At 32.5% G+C, this 20,732-nt stretch overlaps 2 protein-coding genes across 2 annotated transcripts; both read right to left on the bottom strand.

The window, feature by feature from the left end:
• Positions 1-1,250: 1,250 nt before the first annotated feature.
• LOC146951022 (zinc finger protein WIP5-like) lies at positions 1,251-3,937 on the bottom strand. Its single transcript, XM_085746989.1, has 2 exons — positions 3,331-3,937; positions 1,251-1,869 (listed from the first exon to the last, which is right to left on the bottom strand). The coding sequence occupies exons 1-2, from the start codon at positions 3,829-3,831 to the stop codon at positions 1,417-1,419; spliced, it is 954 nt and encodes a 317-aa protein (XP_085603115.1). The 5' UTR covers positions 3,832-3,937; the 3' UTR covers positions 1,251-1,416.
• A 7,417-nt stretch (positions 3,938-11,354) lies between these two features.
• OEP80 (outer envelope protein of 80 kDa) lies at positions 11,355-20,436 on the bottom strand. Its single transcript, XM_085746988.1, has 17 exons — positions 19,583-20,436; positions 19,154-19,247; positions 18,956-19,038; positions 18,551-18,648; positions 18,357-18,426; positions 17,918-18,008; positions 17,014-17,095; positions 16,657-16,692; positions 14,970-15,123; positions 14,739-14,879; positions 13,458-13,528; positions 13,280-13,358; positions 13,090-13,205; positions 12,800-12,947; positions 12,515-12,584; positions 11,786-11,942; positions 11,355-11,604 (listed from the first exon to the last, which is right to left on the bottom strand). Exons 1-16 carry the CDS (start codon positions 20,105-20,107, stop codon positions 11,788-11,790), a joined length of 2,013 nt encoding a protein of 670 aa, XP_085603114.1. The 5' UTR covers positions 20,108-20,436; the 3' UTR covers positions 11,355-11,604; positions 11,786-11,787.
• Between the last annotated feature and the right edge of the window lie 296 nt (positions 20,437-20,732).

Below are 20,732 nucleotides of genomic sequence, written 5' to 3'. Positions count from 1 at the left end.
AAGACTTTTAATTGGGGTCTTGTCTAATTTGAACCTCCCAAAAAATCCATAGGTAAAACTCTTGTCGTTTTTAATAAAAGAATAAATTTTTTAAAACATAAAATACTGAGTTTTATGTAACGATAACAAAGAAAAAATGTAATGTTTTATTAGAATTTACTCAAAATAGTAAGTTTCACTTTAGATATTTTTAGAGGTTCATATTATATGGACCTCTTAATTAGTCTTAAATATATGAAAATACTAGCAATTAAACAATACTTGATTAAAAAAAATGTCTACAAGGTGAGGGGCTCACATAAAAGGGTTTAAATGGAATGATAGTTTATAAACCTTTGAAGTGGGTCCTAACTCTTAAATTAAGGTCCGTTATAAATTAAAAGATTGAGATCCTCAGTTTGAGTCTGATTTAAGATATATAAAAAGATGTAGGCGTGTATGATAGAATGATCCTATTACAAGGTATCACTAAGGAACCAATTCTTGTACAAAAATCAAACCATTACCGCTACATGCTGCAGATTTGGTGGAAAATCAAACCAAAAATCAAATAGAGGATCAACATGGTAATTTCTTTCCTCATGCATATTGCTGGCTCTTGGAGTTATAAAGTGATATAGAAGGACTATATTCGATAATATAAGAAAGACAACCTTATTTGATGATCTTTTTTAATTTTATTTTTGTTGTATTTTTTATTCTACCAAGTTAGGTTTATGTTTTCAAATTTTTGTTTTTCTTTTTTCATAAATGATTTTACACAATTAGTTATAAAAGAAACTTGAATAAAATATATTTATAATTCATTTGGAAAACAGCTTAGTCAAAGCATTTATATTTTGTATCGACATTTAAATATAAATTATATCTATATTCAGATGTAATAAACTTGAATTCTTTCTAGGTAAGCGTGGTACTATATATCACCAACTTATTGAAATTAACTAAAATAATTTACTCAAATTCTCACACAAGTATTATTTAATGAGAAAAAGTTCAAATGAGTTTTTTTTTTTTTAAATGGCTCAAATAGTTGCAAATTAACAGACAAATGAGTTATTAAAAGTTGGTATATGTACATGATTTATAATATAGATCAAATATATCAACCATTACCGCATGAAGTAAACCCTTTTATGCTTTGTAGTATATGCAAATTAATTAAAGTTTTCATTTTTTATATAATATAAGTTTGAATCAGCATGTCATGTACACTAATTAAGGAGAGAGGGAGAGATATGAATCCAAAATTTGCCACAACATATCTGAGTATATATTGCAAATACAAAGACAAAAACGAAATTAATAAAGAAGACAAAATAAATTTAGTCATACTAGTCTTAGTCACCAATGTAATTAGTGCAAAACATGTCCACAGCTGTCTTGTCTTTATAGTTAAAACACACATACATCAAACTATGACTGAAAAGATTCATTGTCTTGCTCAATTTCAGAGCCACCATGTTCATCATCTTGATCTTGATCAAGACATTCGTCAATTCCATAAGCTTTATGTCCATTTCCAAAAGCCTTGATATGATCTTTAAGTGATCTTTTGTGCTTAAAATCGGACCCACAACAACAATACCAAAGTTTCCCACAGTTTTTCTCGTGAGTTCTCCAGTCACCTCTTACTGCAAATGCTTTGCAACACTTTCTACACATAAATGGCTTTATTCCATGCTTTCTCTTGTAATGTGTTTGAAGTGTTCTAAAATCTTTGAGTGGTTTTGCTCTTGGATGATCAATGTTGTTCTTGCATCCAGGTGCACAACAATAACATGGGAGTCTTAGCATTGCTGTTGGTTGTGTTCCTCTTAGAGATTCTGGTCCCTTTCTATATTGTGATCCATGTCCCCACATATGCATCTATATATTTTGGAAGCAATACATACGAGCAAATAATTAGTTGATATTAATAGAAAAGGTTGAATGAAAGACAAAAAAATTTATTTAGTCTCAAATTTTGATATTTATAACCCTGTTTTATTGACAAATGTTTGTAGCAACACCAAACCCTAAATTTACTAATATAGAATCATTAGGTGTCCCAACTCTGTAACACATAAAGATAGAATTAGAGATGGTTCAATCATTTCATTTTTTTTATAAGCAATTTTTTTTTTTTAATGAGTACAAGGGTACTCAATCCCATTACAATTTTTTTTGGAAGGGACATTACAAAATATTGGTGCTAACCACTTTGAAGAAAAACGTTTAATCATTTCAATTGTTTTACCACGGATTCAATTTTGTTTTTGTTCTAGATTCAATTTTTTTAGTAGTGTGAAAAGGGAAGTATGGGTGAAAGAATGAAAGTAACACTCACTAACTTACACAAATAAATTTTTGGTACTATCTTATCTATAGTCCAAAACTTGCATTGTGTGAAACAGCATTTACTTTTTTATTTTTGACTCAAACAACATTTATTTGAAACCATGTATTTATTATATTGGATGTAATTTTGTTAAGATTGTGATTTTTCTTACCATGCCTAAGAGGATGTATATGATCTTGGAGCCTTTGTCGTTTTCAACGTGTTTCAATTATTTCTTAGTCCCTATGGTGTATAGGATTAAAGGAAAAGGTGACAATATATGTAGGACATCCTAATAAAGAAGTAGTTCGGAAGGCAAACAAGGGAATATTGTACAGCTATTTATGTTTATTTTTATGGAGATGAAAAATTAATTTCATTCCATGCGTGTTTGTACTAGAGTTTGAAAAATTATGGATCCTGTCTCATTTTATGTCTTCCCGTGATGATGTTAACATTAACATTATTGTTGCATAGTATATAAACTAATATTAATAAACCCTAGATATCAATTGTCAATTTTAGACACCCTCCATCAAATTTTTATCTAATACAAAAATATAATTGAAGGTTTAAAAAGAGATAAAATGTATATAAAAGGAAAGGAAAGGGGTGTGCAATAGTAAGCACACATGAGAAAACCCTAAATTACAAACATACAAAAATATCTTCAATTTCATGAATTGTAGACAATATATGAATATATATAAGTGAAAAATTAAATTGATATTACAAAAGAAGAGTGTAACCACAGCATGTAAAAAATGAGCCTCTTCTTTTTCAGAAAATTTCCTCAAAAGTAATTAAGATCTGGCAAAGTAAAGGGGTAGAAAAATAAAGGGAAAAGAAAAAACATCCTTTTTCTTTCTTTAAATTCTTTCTATATATATCATTCACAGTGCCACAGCTTTCAATTTATGTCATAATGTTTTCATAAAAATAATTGCTATAATGTTTTCAATATTCTTTTACCTGAGTATGAATGGAAAAGAGTGAAATTAAATATATACCTGCATGTTGTTGTATCTATTGAAGGTCTTGAAACAAAGAGGGCATGAAAACTGTGTTGGACCGATTAGAATCTGAGCAGGGGTAGGGATCCAATACTGACCCCTGCTAATTTTATTTGGTGGACACTCAGAAGAATCAACAGTCACTACTTTTTCATCATCTTTGTAAATATTTGAAGAAGCTAAATCAGATGAACTTATACTTGGAAGCCCTAGATGCAAAGCCACAGTAACGGCATCATCATCTAAAGAATTTGATGATATGCTTAGTTCTTTCTCCTTCATATTCATCATTTCCATGGAACTAAAGGAAGATTCTAGAAGATCTTCATGTTTTGTAGGGCTTAGGTTAAGCAAAGGAAGAGCTTCTCTTGGAGGTGGAGATGAAGGAGAAGATGCAAAAGATATGTTGTTACTATAAGGAAAATTATAGAATGGAGGGTTATTTAGGTCAAACCAATAACCATTGAAGTCATTGGAGAAGTAGGGATGAGTACTCATGATGATGATGAAAGATTAGGAAAGGAGAGATATATGATATGATGATAGTGGAAAAGGGTTAGGTTATTATAGACTAGAGCATACAAGGAAAAGAAAATAAAAGGGTAGTGGAGAGAGAAAGTTGAGAAAAAGATAAAATTTTAGATTTTTTAACAAAATAATAATAATAGCCATAATGAAAGAGTTTGTAGAAATCCAATGTTGGTAAAGCTAACCCAATAAAGTTTAAAAAAAAAAGAAAAGAAAAGGAGACAAGAAATCACTTGTGAAGTGTGACTTAACAATGGAGAAAAAAAATGTTAAAAGGAAGGAATGGTAAAGACTAAAGAGAGTGGGGAAAAGTCATTGATCTGATTTGGTCGTATAGAGAAGGAGATCATCTTGGGACTTGAAAGAAGGTTTGTATGAACAGTGTGGAAAAAAGGGACATATATTAATATAGAATATGTAGAATATATAAATAAGAAAATGCTAATATGTGTCATTAAGGGAAATGTTAAATAACTCAATATGAAAATTTTGTCGTAAACATTGTGATAATTTAGTTTTTAAAAAGTTAAAAATTAATTTTTAATAATGAATAATTTTTATTCGTAGAATCTTTAACATGTGTCTTTAGAACACCTTAAAAACACATGTTAATTTGATCCATATAGATTATCTTAATTTAAAATAAAACTGGTATAACAATTCTATACCTACCCATTAAGGTTGGAAATAAGACCAAAACACAAAATCATGTCATTGAAGTTGAAATTTTGAAGACTATCTGTTCCCCCAAAACTATACTATCACATTCCTTTTCACACGAGGGGCTGAATTTCATAAACTAAGCTACCTTCTAGCCCCATCAGTGTTTGTGAGAGAGAAGCGAGACATGAGTAACACCGCATCTTAAAATATTTACTCTTTTGATAATATTAGTACTTTTGTATAATAATAAAAATCAGTACTTTGTTGTACCAAAAAAAAAAAAAAAATCAGTACTTTGTGAATTTAATTGATTAGGTTTTATCTAAATCAAGATTTAGATTACATGTTATTATAATTTATGGCAGTACATATGAAAGTGCATTTAACATGCACCTCTAAAAAAACATTCAAATGTTGATTTTTGCTATTTTTATTAAATTTTAATAAAATATTACACCTCTTTTCCTTTTTATTAGTATTGTAGTATAATCGCGCGAATGCATGAGTCTTTTATTATTTCATAACTAGAAGTATAAGCGAGTTGAGGGGACCGAACACTTAAAATTTGAGTTTGGTTTGTGAGAAAAAGCTAGCATCTTGAAGTTGATTCATTTATTAAGTCAATCTAACTAATTAATTTGTTTTACTACAAATAGTAAGGGTCCATCTTTAGATCCTTGTTGACTGTCCATGTTAGACAAATCTTATATGTGATATGAAGTACATACCTTATGTTTTAATGCACTAGTACAAAAGTAATTGAAAAGTAGAGTTACCATCACGAGACAAGAGGAAAAAATACTCACACAATTGAGTCGTATATTAGGGTGTGACTATGGTGTTGATTAGGGTGTCGATCGTTAGAAGAAAGGCGGTTATAGTGGATTTCACAAAAGCGTGGGAGATTACTTATATGGAATATGAGAGGGTACTAGGGCACAATGTTGTGGCGATAGAAAAGTGTTCAAAGTGGTGGATAGGTAGGGAAAACACGTCGAGAACGACGTTGAATGTGATGGTGCCAAAATTAATAACACCATGACATCAAATATATGACCTAATTTAGTATGAGCTAGTCTGACGTGACATTTAGCATGTCCTGTTGGATTGTGTATCATGTTGGGTGGTCCATTAATTTGACAACTCTTCTATTAATTGTATATCATGTTGGATTGTGTATCATGTTGGATTGTGTATCATGTTGGATTGTAGCATGTCCTATAGGAGCGATGATCGAGTATTTTTTGTATCAATACCCTGTTTTTCGATTGTATATATAACTCTTATCTGCCCTAATTATACATATAGGTTACCTTTGATTTGTTAAAAAATGAAGAACATAACATGACAACTCAAGTTGTATAGTATTTGATTTGTAAAACTGTTTCAAGGATGATACAAACTGGAGGCAAGGGACAAGACAAAAACTGAAATTCTTGTCCCTCACCAAACCCTGACACAACTTTTTGTCCTACATACAAGTTGTCTAAAATACCAAAATAACATTTTGTCCACCAAAAATCATATGAGACATAAAATCATTCAATGCCATAAAAATTTGTCATGTGTTGTTTTATCTTATGTTGTGTTGTTCTATCTTATACTATGTTGTCCAGTACTTACTGTTTTGCAAATCAAATGCACCATAAAGAGTAGGAAAAAGAAAGTGATCATGTATGATTATATAATGTATATACACAAATTTTCAAAGCACTAAATACATAAATTTTCGTAAAAACATTTTAAGATTCTTAAAGAGTTTCCAAAGACCTTATTTAGCATTATCCTTATATTTTCTAGAATTATATTTATAATGAATAGAATTTTTTTAGTACTAAAAAAAATATTACTAATGAATGAACAAGTTGTGTTGTTGGATCACATACATAGATTGTTTAATTGATGAATGATTCCAAGGAAATACACACACAATGTGTGTTGTTTGTTTGACACCCTCTCATGGTGATCTTTCTCAACCTCGGGAAACAAATAGTTAACATTTAAACCAGCAAGTGCTTTGGTCTGCACACTCTGGTCGGGTTGGATCAGATACTCAGTCCGTGTCTCCTCTTCTAATGCTTTCTCACTATATCAAAGAAAATGTTCACTGTTTCATCCACCTTGTCTTTACAAGACATTTTGGAGTTAAGGGAAGAACCAGTAACATTGTGTGTCACAGCACAAAACACTTTGACATAAATACTATTCTGCTAGTAAACTCAACAACATTGCCACCCATATCATCAACACTATTTTGGTACCTGTTTTCATTTTGAGATCACCTAGGCTATTATAGTTTCAATATTTTGTGCGCGTGTGTATAAATAAATGTGACAAATGGAAACTATGTGTCTTTTGTCAAACAAAGTGTGTGTCCATGTGTTTATATGCTTAAATTAAGAGGTTAATATTATATGGGTCTTGTTATCTTGTGTCCTTAGACTATGTGCAATGGTGCTGTTGAACCTGACATTAAACAAGCAAAAGCACTGCAATGGCATGTTGAAACTGTGTTGAATGAACTGCTGGACGAGAGAGAGGATTAACGGATTCAACACCAATTAATCTGCCACAGGATGCCACGTGGCGGCGTGCAATTGGCGTGCAAATAGGATGCTCGCCATTTCACATGGCATGCAAAAAAAAATTAAAAAAAAAAAAACAAATAGGATGCTCGCCATTTCACATGGCATGCAAAAAAAAAAAAAAAAAAAACAAATATTATGCTCGCCATTTCACATGGCAAACAAAAAAAAATAGTAAAAAAAAAACAACAAATGGCGCCATTTGATATGTTAAACATGGAAAAAAAAAATTAAATACTTAAATATACATGCTCGCCAAATAAAATTACAAACACACACAAAAGTTTGGAATGTTTCGTGATTGAAGATGATTTGTATCGTACTAAATAAATTGCTTGTGTGTTGTGTGCTTTTTTTTTTCTTGCATTTTAAGTTATTTGTGTGTTGCGTGCTTAGTTTGTTGTATTGCATTTTAAGTTAAGAAAATAAAAATAAATTATTTAAATAAATTTTGTTTTTACAAAAAAAAATGTTAAGTGTTTCTTTATTTTAATTTAATTATAATCGATAATTGTAATTTTATGTAATTATAAAAACAAAAATATAAAATTAAATAAGAATAAGAAATAAAAGGTGGTGGGGTAGAGTGTTGAATGAAAAAAAACCATTGGAGAGGTTAAAGTTGAATGAGTGTTGAATTAAGAGAGAGAAGATGATGTGGAGTGTTGGGAATTGAAAAAGTGGGTGTTGAAGGGTGTTTAATGTTGGTGACCATTGTAAATGGTCTTAGGGCACAAGTTAAGGAATCCTAAACTAGAAGTTTTTCACTAAAAAGAATAAAATTTTGACTTTAAAAAGTTGAATAAAGTTAAATGCACAACTTTTAAAATAATTATTTCTATTTTAAAATCCTTAACATATGCCCTTAGGGCAAATGTTAACATTTGCCATATTTTATATCCATAGTACACCGTTAGATTTTTATATCCATATATTTATTTATTCAATGTGTGACTTGTATTTTTCTCAATACATCTCTCATATTCAACACTACAAAGAATAATGAACAAACGGTCTGAACGACGAACAATAATACTATGTTAATTTTGTATATTAGATCGAAATTCATCTTTATAGATCATCAGCTAAAAAAAGAGATCATAAAGTTGACAACATGAGTTGAAATCACATATTTTTGCGGTATATGAGTCAACTTCTTAATAGATAAGACAACATTTATTGACTATATTTTTCGATTATATCTAATAATTGAAGACGTAATTTTGAAAATATAAATTTTTGTGATTTGTGTAAAACTTTTATAAGATTAATTAAATATGCATACAAATTAAATCCTTAATTTATATGAGAAGTTTTGGTTACGTTCTTAATCTTAATTATTCAAGGTCTAATCATAACATAATTTTGATGGGTGAATATTTTATATTTCTTTGAATAAAGTACGTCCATTTTTTCCACGGAAGAAAAGCTACCTCGTTTATTTAATAGGATAATTACAAAGTAGTGTACCGACTAAAATTGTTACTCTCTGAATTATACAGGACTGTCACAGTGGATCTAATCTTTTATAAGTATGCAACTTTACCAGCAAAAAGTTAACCAAAAGAAAGGGGAAATTATGACGAAAACAAGGATAATACTTTGGTGACATAATGTCACCGTGACATTAAATCTGGGCCACACAAAGGTTGTGTTGTGTGGCCTAGATGTGTTGTATGGATAACATTAAATCTGGGTCACACAAAGATGCGTGTTGTGTGGCCCAGATTTAATGTCATGGTGACATTATGTTACCAAAGTGCCACCCCGAAAACAAAGCTATAATTTTTGTCATAAAAAAGTAGTTATAAAATTATTAAAATGCTGAATATTGCGGCAAATTAACATAATACTCGGTGGTGTGATTTGGAGGATTGTCATCTCTTGTACCCTTCATAGAATTTTTGTTTTTCTACTTTCAATTTAGGGCCCTCCAGTAATAATAGTATGTATAGTTTGGTGATGGACCAGTCTGTTACCTATTTATCTCTTGGAAATAATATTTAAAATTTCTTTTTCTATGTTCACAGTTCTCACGCTTTCACGATTCTCACGCGTTCTTTAAATGGATCATTTTATCCCGTTTAATCTATTAGTTTAGCAAAATTTATAAGGACATAATTTAAAACCGACAACAAAAATTAATAACTCATCACATTTTATTAATTGAATAAGATTTCATAATACAATTACGTTAACATAACATTATATTGTACAAAATGTTGGCAAGTAAAATTATATATGTAGCACAAGAAGATGGAGGTGGAAGGAGGGAGAAGATTTGTCATCCTTCTCATGTACCCTCAGAAGAATTTGGGAGCACATAATGATGTGGCTGAAAAAGGTGGGAAATGAATTAAATTATCACATATCCAAAGATATCTACATTACATATACGAAGGCGGGAACACAAGTTCATGTGGTCAATTTGACCATTCATACTAACCCAAGAACTACTAATGCGAAGGTCTCTGCTGCAATCCTAACCCCACTCTCTTGTATCTATAGGAATGATCCTTCAACCTTTGTCAAACAGTCAAAAAATGTGCTCAAACATTTAAAAAAATGCATGAAAAACCAACCAACCTTACTGACCAAGCAACCTTTCCCAGTCTGTCACATTTTGGATTATGTTATCTGAATGTGCTCAGACTATGTACAAACTTGTGGTTTTAAGGGTTTGGCACATTTCATATTATATAATTTGAACCGATTAAATACAAGATTTTATTGTGGCCCACATTGCACCAACAACTTTTCTGCTCCACAATGCACAAGAACTTCAATAAATTGTATGCTTGGTTCATTTGCAAACCACACAACAAAACCATGAGCACTTATTCAGTTGATATAAACATTAAGCTAGCTGCAATTTACATCAACGAGAGGAAAACCTAAGTTGTTTAGAGTCCACATTGATGTCACACTGACTGGTCTGAAGGATCTGCTAGATTACATTAATGGTTGTCTCAACTACACAATAAGAGTGGACAGTGTTAAGTATCGTCGTCTGTTTATCGAATCAAATAGAAGCGTCTGATTCACCCAGATGAAGCTTGAGAACAACGACAAAGTGAGAACCATGTTTATATATTTGGTTAGTATAGTTCAAAGGGCACGATCGAGTTAAACACTTCCCTGATCAAATCTTTTCATGATATTATGAAAAATTTGATTCAGATGAGGACCTACGAAGAATCAGGGCTTGCATTGATAGACCCAATGAATGATTTAGTTTGACTGATCCTTGTTCTTATTTATGTTTAATTATGTTGTTTTACGTTGTTGAACTATGTTGTTAAAATTGTGTTGTTTAATGTACGTTTTTGAATTTGGTAGTTTGACTTATGGACAAAGGATATGCATGATCTTGCTGAATCTGGTAGATTTTGATTAAATAATAATTTTTTAATTTTATGTGTTTTTGACACGATTCAGATTACATAATCATAAATGTATCAAAAACACAATCTTACATGATTCTGGATTATAAAATCCAAAATATTTCAGAATGTAGATGTCGGTATTACAAGCAAGTTTGGACAATTTATGTGTGTTTAATTCATTTTTTTATCAGTTTAATCATTTTAAATGTTTCCTTTAGTGTCTTCCTCCTCAAAATCTCAAGTTCGATTATCTCCAGTATCAATTTAGGTTGACTAATTTAGATTCTTTAAAAAAAAAAAAAAGTTTCCTTTGACTGTAGTTATAGTCTAGGAATGTGACTATAAATAGTATTGACATTCTTTATTTTCATTGCAAATCCTCTCTTCATTCATTGTTATTTTTTCTTTCTTGCTTATCTTCTAGGGTGAATTATGATATCATGGACAAGTGTTGACCATTCATATCAAAATTGTGCGGTATTTGTGTGATGATTTTGTGTGATGATATGATTGTCAGCTGAGACATTCGTATCAAATCTTTATATTTTTATGGGAAGTGATACATAGACCACCTTAGGTGGCATGTACAACTTACTGTTTATTTTTCACTTATTTTTCTTCAATCTCTTTTGTGTACTGCTTTTCTCCTGAACATTTGCACCAACTTCACCGGAAGTAAATATATCGTTGTTCTAAAATTCGTCACATAGAATGTCGTTTTTATTTTTATTTAAACATTTTCACCTGCGTGCCTTTTAAAATGCTATAACTACTTGCAACATTTTAATAATTTAAAATGAAGTTTTTTAAAATATTTAAATGGTAATAAAAAGAGGCAGACATAAATTAAATTTCAAAATTTATATTAATAATATAATTGATATATTAATAGCTAAAATATTATGATTGACTTAAGTGAAAAAAATATCAAATAAATGATGTGTATTAAAATTAAAAATCAAAGTAGAAAAAATCTACAAATGATCTCATTATTTGAGAAGCCCTACTTAGAAGTCAGAACCCTATTTTGATGCCCCATCTTCCTCTTCAAATGATCCTATAGTACAAAATCTACATGATAGATCCATTCTCCACTAACCTTGCATATCCTGTAAATTATCTCAAATCACAAAAGATGAAAACCAGAATGAGCCATTTCAATTCATCTATGGGAAACATTCAAAGAAGCATTAGCTGAAACTGAACACATTTGACAGAAAATAATTACGACTTTTCTGAAATAAGGCCACGCGAAAAAAAAAGAATCATTACAACAACGAAAAGTGAAACCTTTAGTTTCTGTATCCAACTCCAAAGTGAAACCTCTTCTCTTTCTTGTCATTAAAAGCATATTCAAGACGCAAAGGACCCAAAGGCGAATCCACACGGATGCCCAAACCATACCCATATCCACTTCCAGGCTTATTTCTTGCTCCAGCAGGGTCACCTAATAAAAACAAAAACCCACATAATATATAATAATATACGCCTCATAAAGGACCTAGATAAACTATATTGGCAAACATCAAGAGAAGCAATACCAGTAGAGAAGTCAATTTAAAAAATATATATAAGAACATTGTGGATATAGTCATTTAAAGGATCCAAAGTACAAAGATAAGCCAATAAAGTTGGATCTGGTTAGTAAATGATTCTAGCCTATAATTGTAGATTTGAAGTGTGTGTTTGGAGTTGTCCTCCTTGACTGTAAACATCATAAAATAGGACAAATTAACTCTTTTCATGTCGATGATAGTACTCATGTGCATCTTTTTTCTTTTTCTTTATTGAATGGCACTCGTGCATCTGGGTGATGTCCAGAATATTAATCCTCAAAAGAAAGGATGCATTAAATTTTTTTGAAGAAGCTAAATTGCCCACCTAAATTGGCGCCGGAGAGAATCGAACCTGAGACCTTGCGGAGGAGCACACTCCCAAGACCCAAGCCAATACCACCAGGCCAACCCAAGTGGGTAAGGATCAATTAAATTAAATGAACTTCAGTCCAAAAATACCTACCAGGGACAGTCGAGCCTGATCCAAGATCAGTTCCATAGTCAGAAAATATGACACATTCTACTGGCTTCATCTGCAAATAGAAACAGTGAAGAATCAGGAAGTCTTCTACTCTATTCTCTATATTTCAAAAGCATGCCTCTCCACTAAGAAATCACACAATTCGGCAACAAATTTCATATTCAGCCAGGTTGAAGCAAGTGCTTGTCTTGAAAATTAGGATTAGCATAAACACACATAAGAAGCTAAACTAATTGAGCAGGAAAAAGCTTAATAAAATTAAAGTACCATAGGGAAAGAGATTTCTCCAGAACCAACAACATATGATCGACCAGAGCCCACACCGCCTTCTTCATAGCCTCTCACACTATTTGTTCCACCAATGGCAAAAGCTTCATAGGGAGAGAAATTTCCTACCACATGACCACCAGAGAGACTGGCAGTTTACCAATTAAAGTCAGAAAAACATAAGATTGTTTTTTGTATTAATATAAACTGTAAGCAATAAAGCACCAGTTCCACCAATGGTACTAGTTACTCTTTCCAAGAGAAGGGTGTTGAATATATGTAAATCATACCTTAAATTAAGACGAGTAGGACCTATCTCAACACCCTTCCTAGCCCTTGCATTCACCCTAGTGAAGGATAACCAATCAGGCAAAAGAGGAAGTCCTTGTTCCATGTTAAGGACAAACTGCAAAACCAGGCAAGTAATGATAAGAAACATTTACATTTAAACTGAAGGACCGAATTCAGTTGATAACTAACCATAGAAGACCCATGTTCACCGGAACCAGTGTAAACAGTCTCAATTTTACCAAGCAACGTATCATCATGGGCATTGCCACTACAAGGAAATTTTTTGATTGAAGTTAGGAACAACATAAAGTCATCATAAGCATACTGTCCAAAACAAGTAACATATAGCATTTACTTAGATTACAACCTTGCAGTAAGAGGGCTGTTGTAACGATCCCTAATGATAGGAACACCATTGTTGTCACAGACTCCGGCACGCTGAAGTGATAGATAGAGATAATTCATAAAAGTTAAAAAAGAATCAATAGTATTAATAAACATAGAAGCAAGGTCCCTATTACATTTAATTTATGGCAAGAATAATCTCGCTAGTGATTACATGGTGTAACTCAAGGTAATCAAAATCGGACCGGACATTGAACCGGTGTAGTTACAGGTTCAAGGTTCAAAGGTTGGACCGGTAATAGCTAAATACATTTTTTTATTTTTATAATAAGAAAAAATATACCAAAAAAAATTTATGTCACACTATTAAAAATTAAACTTCACTAAAAATTTTAAGAAATGATATAAAATTAAAAATGATAATGACAAATATATATATATGGGGTTTGCTAGAACACACCCACTAGTTTTTATGTGGGATATATATATATATATAACTAATTAAAAATTAAATTATATATGAATTAATAAGTGTTATTTGTTTTTTTTTTTTTTTGAAAGGGGTTTATTTAGTTTCTTACTATCCCTTTAAAACTTTATATATGAAGCAAGCGTAAACAATAATTGAAAAAAAAAAATTTAAGAAAATTTTGTAGTGGTGTAGGCCCAAACTTTTCATTGCAAAGTAATAATAACCCGAATCTAGTGCATGTGTTGACAGCATAACTTCGTCTAATATGTGCCGCTGCTCTTTCTTTCTTTCTCGTGTATCTTTCAGCCTTCATTAGCAAGTTATTATTTCACCGTCTCTTCCTTTCTCAATTTTCGTCTGTATCTTTCTGCTTCTCTTCTCTTCTCTCAAAGTAATACTTCTGTGATTTCTTAAGAGAGAAAAACAGAGATTTTCGATCCACAACAAAGGGGAAGTGTGTGTGGTTGCTGGTGGTGGTTAGTTTGATGTTTTTTTTACAGAAAAAATGGAAATCACGGTCCAAACTCTCAAACTGGCTCAACCAACCGGCTCAACCGCCGGTTTTCCCGGTTCTTGCCCGGTTTACCGGTTTTCTCCCTGTTCTTATATAGGGCGGTTTTCATGACCTTTTGGACCAGATATAGGTTTGGTTCGCGGCCCAACTGGTTGAACCGGCCAGTCCGGTCCAGTTTTAATTACCTTGGTTTAACTACACTGGGAAAATCAACAACTCGCAAGAAGTATTGAAAGAGTTAGAGTGGAAAGACTTAAATTAGAAATCAAACTATTGTACAGCTTATCAAACATTCACCAAAAAAGTTAATGAAGCACCTGGAAAATCAGTCCTGCTGTTCCACTCCACTTTGGCCTGATCGGTCGACTCAATTCTACACCACCTGTGATGCGGCCAATGGTCAGGCTACTGTTACCATCCAGGTTACCATGAACAATTGTTCCGGGCGTTCTTGAATTCTAAAATTGAAGTTAATTAAATATAAGCAAACACAATACTTAACTTTCTATCACCAAAGGAGGCTTAACAAATAAACCTTTAGAGATTACCTGAATCATTATTGTTCCAGATGTTCGCTTATCATCTCCCTGAATCCAAGGGTCTGTGTAGTTTGCACGAACGATTAAGTCAACCTGGCCCCTCTCTAAGGAAACATTGAGCTTCTGGTTTCTCCCAAAAACATTTCTATGAGAGTAGGCAAAGCTGCAATGGGAACAAAATACAGTTGAGTGGATCAGTGATGTGTAAACTAGTGGCAGTTCGACCATTCGCAACATGTAATATGAACATTTATTAAGGCAAAAACAGCTTTATTCTGTTTCATTGAAAACATACTGGGGAAAGCATATGTAGGGCGCGTTTTGATACACATTTCAGCAAAACACATGCAGCCCTGTGCAGGATAAGTAGTCAAGTCCCAACACAATTTTTTATTTTATATGTTGTTTGGATATCGACACACATCACAGGAAATGTGTGCATATTTTTTGTGAAGCATACATGCTTGAAAAAAAAATTGGAGTTCACTAAAATCCCCAAAATATTAAGTAACAATTGTTTTTCACTATAAAAAACAAAAACAAGTGTTTTAACATTTGTTATTCTCCAAATGTTTATAATTAAATAAATTAAATTTTTTCACACTACTCATGTTTATATATTTTTTTTATGTAATTGATTGTTTTTAGTTGCAATTTATATTTATCATATTAATTTTTATATTGTATTAGTTAAATTAAAGTCATGTGTCTTTCATGAATTATCATGGAGCCATTTGCTTCAAGATCCAAGTCCTTAGAAAGCCTGAAAAAAAACGATGGTTCCCACTATATTAATATATTATGATCTATTCCTTTGTTGGGTTGCTTATTTCTTTATTCTAGATAATGCAAAACACCGATGCTTCCTTCTTTCTTCCTATTTTGTTCTGGAATGTTCTTCTTTCATCAAACGCCAGTGCGGAGCCGGAAGGGCTATTGTGGTATTTGTAGTGATGGTCATGCAGCATCTGCGATTCCGAGCAGCTGCATGGATATAGCCGCCAGAAACCCAAACAAGAATAGGAGAAAATGTTTAACAGAAAGAGGAGTTGTGGACACCGCTGTCGGTCACCAGATTTCTAATTGGACAGCGGTGGTACTTGCCTGTGAAACCTAAGTGCAGCCAAGAGATTTGGTGAGAGAGAAGGGATTCATTGGGAGGGGGTGGAAAGTGAGAATGGAGAGAAAAGAAGGGATAACTTTAACTTTTGAGTTATCTTATACTTGAAAAGTTGTCCCTTACTCTAGCGAGTGCGTTTATCATTTACCCTATGTCTCATCTCTTAGTTTGTTTTGTCCAATCAAACACAATAAAAATTGTTTTGTGCTGTCTAGTCTTCTATTTTTTAGCGAATTAAACAAACCAATAGTTAAAGAATAACTGGTAAACTATTATGATAAGTTAATGTAAAATAAAATCTTCATATGACTCAGCTTTATCTAATGCAAAACTGTGTACAGGACGCAGTGTGCTTACAGCTACAAGGGGCATATTTACAGTATTCAACGATGTCAAAAATAAACACTATGGAACTAGCAGTATATGGAGCCAGTAACAGAGGTAAATAACCTGTAAAACGGTTTTATTTGAATGAAAGCAACCTTGGTTATTAAACCAAAGAAAGCATAGGATGCCTAAAAGACAAAGCATTAACTCATTAACTTCACCCATCACGTGACTAGAAAAGAAGCTTACCTTCCAATGAGACCTCTGAGTGGACCACTTGTAATCCTGCAGATATAAATGGCTAGTCAGATTATATAGTAACCAAGAGATTTTTTTTTTATCTCCCCTCTATTTTAATGATATGTATCAATAATCTCCTTCTACTTATATTTGCCATCAACACGTAGCATACAGAGGGGGCATCTGTCTAAACCTAAAATATGAAGGGGCAGTTGTCTTGTGGAAATTTAAAGTAAGGAAGCATAAAATAATTTCCTAAATTATTGGGGAAGCTAGAATCTGTAAAAAACGTCAAGGAGGTCGATGTAATTTGCATATTTAGTAAACAAGTATTATTTAAGGGTGCTTTAGACTCGCATCACTTACCCACTTGATATCCCACCACCAGCAGAAAATCCTCCACTAGGACGTTCCACCACATTCATCACTAAATCAACCTTCCCTGTATCTATAACACAACAAAACTATACTTTAGAGAGTGCCATTGAACTAATAGGGGAAAACCAAAAAAAAAAAAAAAAGTAGAAAATGATGTGTCCATTGTTTTAGAATATGTATTTCCCTTTTGAAAACATGGGTTGAAGTGAAGTGAATAGCGAGGTATCATCATATATAACACCTTACTGGATGACTAATAAGAAAAGATTCGGGCCACTTGAAGAACATTACAACTCATTTAAGTCCTGGTTAGCACTAGTAACCTCTACAAAAGCAAGCTACTTATACTTTCAAATAGTGAATAATGCCGATGTTTGTTTTTTCCTTTCTTTCACTTTGGTCTTGTATTTTCTTTAACTTCAGTTTCCTGATTTCTAACAAAATTAGCATGAATAATTCTCCTTTTTTTCTTAATGATTCTTCTCCACAAACATTTATGAAAAAGTATATTAAAAGAATTTTGTTATAACACTGAATTTTGAAACAGTAGCTTTTTGTAGAAGTTGAAAAAGCTTCAACATTTTAATTTTTCATAAGCTCTCCCATTGTGCCATTAGGGTATCTTTTAATTTATTATTAGGATTTGTTTTAAACAAAACAAATAAACTAAGATATAAACAAAACAAATCCTAATAATAAATTAAAAGATACCCTTTGGCAAGAGTTAGGATTATAAAATGCTGAACAAAGAAGGTAAACTTATAAAGGCCCTGCCTCAATATGAAATTACATTACAACTTGGCAAGTGTAGTTAGCACTTACAACTGACGGTGTTTCTTTGTTACAATTATTCACCTTAAATTAAAGCCCATTTTCTGCATGTATAAATTACCTGCTGGTTGGGGAATAATGCTAACATCTTCCATGATCCCCATCGTTAATACAGTTTCTACATCTCTTTTTCCTTGATGCATGCTGTAGACCTGAAAATGCAATTACAGATGATGCCAAAAATCCTTATCAGTTACTGAGAAAAATCAAGAAGGTGGATTTCATAAAAGAGAAAATAAAGAAATATCTTATACTTTCCCTTTAGTGAATTATATCAATCAACTGACCGTAGAATGTTGTCAACTACCAAATTTAAAAATAATGCCACGATAAGCTTTAAAACATAAATTAGACAAATATGAAACTACGTGTCTTAGCTTGATTCGCGGTTTTGCAGAAAAATTAAAAGCACGTCAATTCTTCATAAAATTTCCAAAAGCTAAATAATAAAATATTAACAATCATTTAATTGAATATCCAGTGCTGGGTCAAAAAACTACCTGCCCCTTCTTGGTTGTAATTTGCCGAAGTATTGTTTCAGGTTTTGTCTTCCCAACAGTGGTCTCACCCCTACATATAAAATCAAATTGGTAAAGAAAATATCTCCACAAAAATATGTAACATAATATTTTGGGTATTGTGTGTGCAAGGAAATATTTGTGTGAGTAAATCAAAATTGAAAGAAAGTCCTTACGTCTTCCTATCAAGAAATCGTATGGAAATATTATTGACCTCGGCCTCTGAAACTTGTAATCTCAGAATACCCCCAGAGAGAATCTCTACGGCTGATACCTAATATGGAAATCAAGGCCGGGAAAAAGAATAAAAAAGGTCAATTGCCAATGAAAACCAGTTAGAGCATACGTATAACTTAAGGATGTAATATGATTCTACTTTCTGCTGCCAAGACAACTGAAAAAGAATAAAAGGTCAATTGCCAATGAAAGCCAGTTAAAGCATATGTATAATTTAAGGATGTAATATGATGCTACTTTCTGCTGCCAAGACAACTGAAAACATGAAAAATTGACCTGAATTTCCACCAATCACAAAGCATGACTATATTTTGAAGTTTGAACACAAGTTAAGGGAAATTTACCATGGCAAAAAGACCACGCTCCATATACCAATCATTAATGGAAGAAATCGCTTCGTCCAATCGCCTCAAGTTGATAACTTTCCCTGCGCAACTTACCACGTAAATTTGAGAACAGCGAATGTAATACACTAGCAACATGTGCACTGGCAACAATTGCACACATAAGGGGGGGGAGAGAGAGAGAGAGGAATAAGTTACCATATCCATTCCGAAAAGAGTTCTCTAAAAACTTAGCCGGAATAACATTAGCTCCTTCACATACCAATCCTTGGAACTCTTGATTTGGTTCTACCTTATACCACAAGGAAACAGTACTCATATAACATCCAATTATCATCACTAACAATTCTAATTCAATTCACCTTAAAAAAATGCAACACTATAACACTAAATTTTAATTCAATTCTACTGAAATTCAATTCAAATATCATCACTAGCAAGTCTAATTCAACACACATTTAAAAATACAACACTCTGACACAATTTCAATTAATTCCACCTTATACAACAAGAAACCAGCATTCACATAACATATCTAATTATCATCACTAACAATTCTAATTCAACATATTCAAAAAATGCAACATTATAACCATAAATTTCAATTCAATTCAAATAACATTATACCTGAAACACCAATCGAATACCATCACGCGTATCAACCGCAACCGGAACACACGAACAAAAATATCCACTATTAATAATCCGATGAACATCATCTTGCACCTCACGAACAGTTAACGCCGAATTAGGTCTACAAGCTTTAAGCGCCTGAGCGGCTTCGGCTTCTAGATCCTTCCGTTCAAGTTCCTCACCGTCTTTATTTCTCACCAATACTTCACTGATTAAAACTCTCTCCTCATTCTGTCGCGTTTTCAACTGCGTCTCCTCCGCCGACGAAAGTGACGGCGATCGGTTTGGGGCGGTGAGGGATAACGATGCGGAGCATAGAGAATGAGATTTTTGGAGAACGGAACGAGTTAACTGAGTGGAGTGAGTTGTGAAGGAGTGAATTAGATGAGAGAATGAGTTAGTTGCGTTAGTGAAGTGAGAATGTAAGGTTTTGAATGGTGAAGTGCTGGGTTTGGGTTTAGAAGGGAGAGGGATTTTGATTGATGAAGAAATGAAACGGATGTCGTCGTTTTGAGGCATTGTGAAGGGGAATTGTGTGTCGTTTTGGTGATGCTGTGGAATTTGAATGTGGAAGTGAGTTAAGTGAAGTGAAGTGAAGTGATTGTGTTGTGTTGCACGGTTGAATTGAATGTGTTTCGTTAACCGCTCGTGCGTTTGGCAGTGTCAGACAAAACCGGGTTTAATATGGGCTGGGCTTTTACTATAGCCCATATCAGAAGTCAGAATGAAAGGAGAAACTCTCACCACGGCGGAGTAAGCTTGTGCTGTGGTGGCCGGAAATGACTCAGAGCACGGCGGGTCTGGGGGATAGGGATTTGTTTTAAGTTCTAACTTCACCTTGTTTCTTTCTTTTCACCCCTTTGTTGGGAACCGTGACAAGTAGTGTTTGTTTGTGTTTTTTTTTTTTTTTTTTTGCATGGGTTTGTGCCATCTTTTTATAAATTGGTTATTATTTTTCATCGTTTTTAAAATGGAATTAAAATATAAGTTTTATATTAAAAATATAACTTTTAAGATATTGAGTATACAATTATTTTTCTTTTAAAAAAAGTATTGAATATACAATTATTAAAATAAAATTTTTTACATTTAGTTTCTTAACTTATGTCTCAAGGATATGAGTTACCTTTTCTTAAATATAATA

The sequence above is a fragment of the Medicago sativa genome, chromosome 2, assembly GCF_051527215.1.
Source record: "Medicago sativa cultivar Bolivia chromosome 2, Bolivia_mono, whole genome shotgun sequence".
NCBI classification, from domain to species: domain Eukaryota; kingdom Viridiplantae; phylum Streptophyta; class Magnoliopsida; order Fabales; family Fabaceae; genus Medicago; species Medicago sativa.
This window is presented reverse-complemented; position numbering and strand designations above follow the sequence as displayed.

Coding starts and splice junctions, on each gene's coding strand:
- LOC146951022 (XM_085746989.1), bottom strand. CDS start 3,831: ATGAGTACTCATCCCTACTTCTCCAATGACTTCAATGGTTATTGGTTT. Junction 1,870..3,330: donor ATAGATACAACAACATGCAG/GTATATATTTAA, acceptor CAAAATATATAG/ATGCATATGTGGGGACATGG.
- OEP80 (XM_085746988.1), bottom strand. CDS start 20,107: ATGCCTCAAAACGACGACATCCGTTTCATTTCTTCATCAATCAAAATC. Junction 19,039..19,153: donor CTCTTTTCGGAATGGATATG/GTAACTTATTCC, acceptor TAAGTTGCGCAG/GGAAAGTTATCAACTTGAGG. Junction 12,585..12,799: donor GAGAAATCTCTTTCCCTATG/GTACTTTAATTT, acceptor TTCTATTTGCAG/ATGAAGCCAGTAGAATGTGT.